The 8,249-nt window shown below is 46.3% G+C and overlaps 2 protein-coding genes across 2 annotated transcripts in view; one reads left to right on the top strand and one right to left on the bottom strand.

Annotated features, from left to right (window-relative positions):
• Positions 1–3,986, top strand: part of SARC_01505 (hypothetical protein) — a 6,580-nt gene extending 2,594 nt beyond the window's left edge. The window contains exons 2-3 of the mRNA XM_014304773.1: positions 366–2,562; positions 2,814–3,986. Of these exons, the coding sequence (XP_014160248.1) occupies positions 366–2,562; positions 2,814–3,423 (2,807 nt within the window). The 3' untranslated portion in view covers positions 3,424–3,986. The remainder of the gene's footprint in view (positions 1–365; positions 2,563–2,813) is intronic.
• Positions 3,987–5,011: 1,025 nt separating this feature from the next.
• On the bottom strand, positions 5,012–8,023 carry SARC_01504 (hypothetical protein; the record flags this gene model as incomplete). Its single annotated transcript, XM_014304772.1, has 4 exons — positions 5,012–5,178; positions 6,015–6,153; positions 6,740–6,841; positions 7,856–8,023. 4 exons carry the CDS (start codon positions 8,021–8,023, stop codon positions 5,012–5,014), a joined length of 576 nt encoding a protein of 191 aa, XP_014160247.1.
• Between the last annotated feature and the right edge of the window lie 226 nt (positions 8,024–8,249).

Here is an 8,249-nt window from a genome sequence, read left to right as displayed (position 1 = left end):
ATATTTATATATATATATATATATATATGTATACAATATATATATATATATATATATATTCATATACATATCCATATCCATATCCATATTTTTATATATATATATATAGATTCAAATACATATTCATATATATATATATATATATATGTATACGTATATTAAGATGAAGATTAAGATTGATTTAAGTATATATATATATATATATATATATATATATATATATTATATACACTTGGTGCATGCCCATAGTTGACAATAGTCAAAGGTCATGCGCTATGGTTTTATCATGATACATTTCAATACAATTCTCTCCATCACTCTTCTGCGCCCACTACCTTATCACCCTGTACTATCCACACCCGCAGACGTAACACCTGAGCAGTTGAAGATCTATGACGATCACTGTGCCATCTGCAGAGACGATATGCTCAACGCGAAGCAGCTCCCGTGCAAGCACATGTTTCATGCCAGTTGTTTGCGTTCATGGCTAGAGCACCATGGCTCGTGTCCCACGTGTCGGATGTCTCTCGTCGAAGACGGACCTCCCAGTGCGAGCGACCCGGCGACTGCCAGTGTGCTGGCCAGCCGCAATCGTGCGAGCTTGTCTATCAATAATTCGGACCTGAATGTCCTCAGACCGTTAACTGGGCTCGAGCCAACTCGGGCACTGTCTCTGCCCCACCCAGCAGTGGACAGGACTGGGACCAGGTCCAATGACGATGGCCCGGGTGCAGGGTCGGACGCGACTCTGAATAATAGGGGGGACTCTACGGCATGGGCAACCAGTCAAGGGTCCGACAGGCGGTTGGGTGGGGGTGACTTACGCAGGCGAAGACGGGAAGGGAATAGGGATCCAGAGGTGCACTCTGGGGAAACCATTGCATCACTCTCAGACGTACACATACGCCCACGCAGGCGCGTGAGTGCAGCGATGTCTGGTGAAGGTAGTAGCCATAGTATCCTGCCACGGTTACAGCAGGTCAGTGACGCGTTCGTGGGCTTGCCGCCTCTGGCGTTCAATCAGTCCTCCGCCACACGTACACACACACCCTCACCCCGTACGCTGGCGGGTGCGCGGGATGGATCTGTTCTTGCACAGGCGAGGGCTCAGACAGCATCACAGCCCAGCACAAGTGCACATACACATACACATACACACACACATACACACACGCAGCGTGTTGCACAGCCTATGGCGAGAGATGCACGAGCAGGGATGGATATGAATACATACGCGGGTGGTGGGTTGGGTCGTCTGTCGGGCTGGCTTGAGCAGTTGATTGGGTCCTTCACAGCCACCCCGCGACTGAGTGAAGAGGAGCTGCAGGAAATGGTCGAAGGGGTGTTGGAAGTGTTCCCACAGGCGAGTCGACACGCGGTGCTGGCAGACCTCAGGCGCACGGGGTCTGTGGTGCAGACTATCGATAATGTACTCGTATGGCCCACACCTGCACCCACACCTACACCCGTACTCACATCCGTACAGACAATCACGACCGTGCAACGGCCTACTACGGATGAAGTGGAGGATGGGTGGGTACGAATGAGTCTGCAAGACTTACCGACTGTGAATGAACATCCAAGTGTGGGCAGGGATGCTGGTGCGTCGACTGAACAGGCGGGTGGGTTAGAGGCAGAGAGTACCACGACCCGCAGTCGCACGGATGCGGATGCGGATGCGAGCAATAGTGTGAGCTACCCTGTAGGTACCTACCACAGCCAACGTATTGTGGGCGGACCTAGTGGTAGTTCAAGGGTTCTGTCATCACACACGCAGCGAGACGAGAGAGTTAGAGGGTTGCAGGCATCTGAGCTGACTGGAGGGGTGAACACGAACCCGGACGCGGACACGCGGATGGGACATGATTCGCAAGCAAGACTGCGTGAACGTGGCGAGACATGCAGCAGTAATACGTTAGATATAGAAAGAGCTGGGGGTGCGGGGAGAAGTCCCGGAACTCAGAGCAACAGCACTAGTGTGTTTACTTCGCGCGCGCCTGTTGCGGAGGCACTCGACAGCTCACGACGGGCTGTGGGTAGGGAAGCATCCAGTAGCAGCAGTCACTATAGGGAACACACTCCCACCAATCACAACAACACCCAACTATCATCCAGTAGTCACAGTGACACTCAGCTATCATCTAACAGTCACAGTATCAATCAACCATCATCTAGTAGCCACAGTGGCACTGCCGCCTCGTCTAATGGGGATGACAGTAGGAGTGTACAACACAATAGCCAGCATGCCCCACACACATCCCTCGCCGACCCTCACTCCGACATAGCGCAAGCCAACGGTGTGGGCTTGGCTGCTAGACGTGACTCTTTCACAGACAGTGAACTGAGCCGACATATAAACGTTTTCAGATCTTCGCAAACTCACATGCAACACCAAAGGAGACCTGGCGGTGTGACTCTTACCATGGGAGCTGGGGTGGATAGGGCCATTAGTGGACTAGGTAGCTTCCTCGCAGGCAACTACCAGAGCGAACCCGAGGTGTCGACTATAAGCAACTCGGTGGTGGACGAAGAGAAACAAAGACTCATCGCCCAGTCTCGCAGGTAAGTTGCCATTGCGTAGGGTAGATGTACGATGTGCGTGTAGTACAGGGCCGTAATTTATGTTCGAGCGGATAGTGTTTATTTAAGTTCTGTGTGTTGTTGTTTATTCCTATCTGTGAATTAGACGTTGTTGTGTTTTTCTTTTTCTAATTTATGCGAATGACTTGCCTTTACTGGTCCATTTATATCCAAACAGCGAGTTGTCTACACGAATTGCTCATTGTTTATTCACCTCGCCCATAAATCCACAGACGCTATACCGAACGGCTACAAGCGCAGAGAGTTGCCGTAGCGGAGCGAAGGAACGAGGCCGACGACAGCATGGGACTAATATCGATGGGTGTGGACGCTGCACTCAGCCAGCCAGCCAGTGTAGGCACGGAGACTAGTATTACGGACGGTGGTGCTAGTCCACATTCCAGTGTGTCGGGTGACGGTGCGAGTGCGTCCTCGAGTGGTGGGAGAGATGAAGTAGGTATGGACTCAAGTGTTGCGGATGACAGTGTAGGTACAAAAACAAGTGCCACAGAAGATGGGGCGGGCAACCATGCCTCTATGGGAGAGATGTCGTCTGTGGGTGAATCAGATGGACCGGAGCCGCTTGTTCTTTCAGACACAGCAGCTTCGTCGCGATCCACTGCGGCGTCTGGCACACCATCACCAACACCATCACACTGGCAACTACAAGTGCAGTCGTCGCCCGTGCAGGCGGCAACGGGTCAACCGGCGGAGGGGGATGTACCTACGTCAGCCCACAAAGATACTCCATCTCCGGAAGCAAGCTTATCCTACAGTCGAGATGAGATTCGGGAGCAGGCCTTCCTGGCTGCGGAAGCCAGGCGAACCCAGAACAGACTCTGAGCACATGCCATCGGTTGACATCAGAGGACTCCCCATGACTCGCATGTTTGGGGAAGGTCGGGATATTGTGTGGTCAGCTGTGCGCGAGTAATGGATATAAGTCTGTACACCGCATTCAGAGTGGTTGTGATCGGTTGTTATAGCTGTTGGTGCCGTATGGGTTGGCTCGTGGGATTGGCTTTCGTGGCAGGTACTGACCTCAATGTCTAAGGGTGTGAGTGATTAAACTCAAACCATACATCCTAAATGATTATGAAGGTGCAGGGATGCGACTGTGAGTGGACGAGGCACACTACGCATCACCCATATGTAGAGTGAAGGTGGCAATAGTGGGGTGCGTCTTTGAACGGGGCAGATAGCAAGTAAGGAAGACCTATGTGTAGTTTCACAAAGTTCGTAGAATTTCGTTATAATATCTTTCTTTTAATGAAAGGGAGAGCTTAGTACAGTCGTCTGCATCTTCATGATTCTCAGCACGCGTTATAGGATTAACCGAAGCTCACTCTAGCGTGACCTACATGATTCGAAAACGTTAGCGAAGTAAAAGACTTAGGCCTTCCCCCATTTGCAATTGGTTATAAGGTGTAGTTTCCGTTTCAATTGACCATTGCTTTGTCAGATTCGGGCCATAATGCTCCCGTTTGTTAGCTATAGTGCGGAATGGATAGTCATTAATGTCTAGTGACTCTAGCCCAAACCCTAAACCTAAAACCGAAACCTTAGATCACTGACATACTCTGTCGGCGTTGAGAAAACAAAAGTGACATAGGCTACGTATGGAAGGTACGCTAATTGCGCTACGGTGGTGCGTAGTGGCATTGTGTAAACCATATACAAGAAACTACCACACCGTGGACGATGGGCCACACTACTACTACTGAGGTATATGCTGAACAGCGATAAAGCTCTCGCTATGTCGTCATGGAATAGACTACAGCACTCTGCTCCACCAACACTGCTGGGTCGGCGTGTTCTATGATATATTACGAGACAACAGTGAATCTCACTAAGTTAGAATCTCATCCCATACCACCATATCACATACACTACTTTACTTTCACTTGCTTTACTACACCCTATTTATACCACCATATCACATACACTACTTTACTTTCACTTGCTTTACTACACCCTATTTATACCACCATATCACATACACTACTTTACTCCCACTTGCTTTACTACACCCTTTTTATACCACCATATCACATACACTACTTTACTTCCACTTGCTTTACTACACCCTATTTATACCACCATATCACTTACACTACTTTACTTCCACTTTCTTTACTACACCCTATTTATACCACCATATCACATACACTACTTTACTTCCACTGGCTTCACTACACCCTAATTATCATTTCTATTGCGCAGTCTGAACCAGTTGATACTCGAGCGTACATCCATCAACGACTATAGTATAACATACCCCCATACCACCTACATTACTTAACTTCTCTCCACTTCAGTTTATTTCCACATGTCTATTGGGCGTTACTACCAGCCAACACAGCGGTGAACATCTAACCCCAGTTCACCATGCTCTGTACGGTAAACCCCACTGCCCTTTGCCTTCCGTACGTTAGTCTTCATCTATGTTGGGCCGTTTGTACCAGTTATTCACTGCATCCATCTCACTGACTTCATCGTCCACAGTCACTTCGGGTAGCATGCCCTGCTCCTGTAGGCGCGGGATCACCCGCCGCCTGGCGTTGATGAACCAGTAGTTGATTTGCTTGATACTGAGGCCTGGTGAAGTGGGGTGTTGGGTGTATAGTTGAATTAGTGCGAAATTGGTGCTAATTCCGCACATATTAGATAACTAACTTGTTTCAAGCTGCGCCCTGGATGACGCCGAAGGGAGTTGTATGGTAGTTGGGTGATTGGTTTGTTTGAAACGGATGCTTGTATAGAGATAGGGTGGATGCGTACGTACAGTCAAATTATCTCAAGAAATATAAAACAGTAGTTGATGTGCTTGATACCAAGGCCTGGGTCAAGTCGGAAAGGAGACAGATATAATTAGCTTGAACAACGAAGAAATGATCATTTATGTGTTTGGTACGAAGAAAGGTTTGTTTATGTGCTTTGAGCAGGATTGTTCATGTGCTTGATATAGAGGCATGTGAGCAGTCAGGGACGTGGCGCACTACCAAATACGCACAAACAATGAAGAATCAGTGGTTGGGGTGCATGATACCGAGGTCTGGGTGAAGTTCAACAGGAGGCGTGCAATGACAAGGCCGTAGTTGATGTGTTTGTTACTTCCCCTTGTGATGTGTTCGGAGAGAGGTGTGTAATCGTCGCTCGCCAACGGAAAATTCAGTGTGCGATGTCGAGTTTAGGAGTCGGAGATGGCGAACTCTAGAATATGCATATACACTTTGGGGAAATCCTATTTCTATAGGGAACCCTACTTGGATTGCATACACATACAGCCGTGTAGAAATTTTCATCTGACCAAACAAACACCGTGAAGCGTGAAGCAGTATATGTCACTCTGTGGGAATGACAGAGACGTCGGCACACCTACACTTGCATACCTGTCTTATCAACACACATATCCTTAGCCTACACTTACATACCTGTTTTATCAACGAACACATCCTTCTCGGTGATAGTGGGATATGGATTGCGAGTATGTTGGAACAGCCAGGTCATCAGCACATCTCTGGCCTCTCGTCTCTCTGGGCTGGTGGACTCTTCCTCGGACTCAGTCTCACGCTATACGATGCAACACAGATGGGGTAAGATAAGGTACTGTATGACTCTTCTTCAGACTCAGTCTCACGCTAATAGAACACAGATTGGATATGATAAGGAATTGTATGACTCTTCTTCAGACTCAGTCTCACGCTGTACGATGCAACACAGATGGGGTAAGATAAGGTACTGTATGACTCTTCTTCAGACTCAGTCTCACGTTAATAGAACACAGATTGGATATGATAAGGAATTGTATGACTCTTCTTTAGACTCAGTCTCACGTTATACGATGCAGCACAGATTGGGTAAGATAAGGAATTGTATTGGGGATTCGTACCCGCGCTTGAGGCGAGGTGAAGGTCTGGTAGCTTAGCCCATGATGATGGGTACGGACTCTGAAGAGTGTGCGAACGACCAATCAGAGATCAAATACGAAGGAGGATAGACGGTAAGATAGTATAGTACTTTAGGAATAGAGGAACCAATCAATACGTGAGAAAATAAAGACACTCGGCGCAGAAGTAGTGCTGTGGTTTTGATATGTACAGTCTCTGACACGGCAATACCGATAATAGGCACCCAGACAATCGGCACCGTAACTTACCGTTTTCCTATTCCCATTTGAATGGGGGTTGAAGTTCATCCTGAGTAGTTGCTCGGTAATGTTTTGCTCACAGGACTCAATCGCATCACGCATACGTAGTGCCTGTGTTGCGAGTGAAAACGTTTAAACGTTTTGTTGTGTCGTTGAAGAGATGGGATTGGTATCGGACGACCATGACTAATGTTTATAGCCTAGTCGGCATTCCGTCATCGTTTGTGTCATGTTGTTCGCTGGATATAGGAAAATGAAGCTGGATCTTCCTAGTAGTGGGATAGTCCCACAACTATCATGTGAAACGTATTTGTATCCATCTATACAAGGTCACTGCAAGCGTAACTCAAAAATCATCATCATTTACAATCACCCATTCATATTGAATGCTTGTGTACCGGACACTATGCAATCCAATCTACAAAGGGTACATAGTAACAAAAGGGACAATGGATGTATATCTATCACAAAAAAAACAGTGATAGACTATATCTATCACTATTTATCAGTATAAAACAGTGATATACTTATCACTATGAAACAGTGATATATCTATCACTAAAACAATGATATATCTATCACTATAAAACAGTGATATACCTATCACTATAAAACAGTGATATATCTATCACTATAAAACAGTGATATATCTATCACTATAAAACAGTGATATACCTATCACTATAAAACAGTGATATATCTATCACTATAAAACAGTGATATACCTATCACTATAAAACAGTGATATATCTATCACGATAAAACAGTGATATATCTATCACTATAAATCAGTGATATACCTATCACTATAAAACAGTGATATATCTATCACTATAAAACAGTGATATATCTATCACTATAAAACAGTGATATACCTATCACTAAAAACAGTGATATATCTATCACTATAAAACTGATATATCTATCACTATAAAACAGTGATAGACTCTGCGCTGTAGGGCAGGAGTGAGTGTGTTCATGGGTGGGCCGATATAGACACCATCCAACCACCAATGCAAAAACAACCCACTCACAACCAGAAGCGACATCCAGACTATGATCCCCACACTTCAACAGACTAGTGTACACATAATTGTCTAGTCTAGGTGCACTCGTTAGACGTACCGTCAGCAACGAGTTGTACTCTCTTTCCAACGCTGCCCTGTCTCGTCGTATTGCCTGTAACTGTCTGGCCATGTGGTCTGCGCCACCGTTTGCAGGGATTGCCCCGTCTTGTAGTATTTTTGGATCGATGTTCAGCGTTGTATCCAGCCAGAGCAGTATTTCATCCATCAGGTTCTGTGTGATTAGGGAAGCAATATTTATATTCGTGTTGGTTTAGGCGTCTTTATTTGTTGGGATAGACAATAAACCAAGTGTGGTGCAAGTTCCCCGTGTTCTATTTGTGATGGGTTGGAATATGTACAGTATAGTATCGATTGACTAAGCATACATAGCAGTGAAGTACATTCGAATTCTCTTATATAAATCGTAACTGTAATCTGTCGAAGATGTCTCC

This window comes from Sphaeroforma arctica (genome assembly GCF_001186125.1).
Source record: "Sphaeroforma arctica JP610 unplaced genomic scaffold supercont1.60, whole genome shotgun sequence".
In the NCBI taxonomy this organism is placed as follows: Eukaryota; class Ichthyosporea; order Ichthyophonida; genus Sphaeroforma; species Sphaeroforma arctica.
This window is presented reverse-complemented; position numbering and strand designations above follow the sequence as displayed.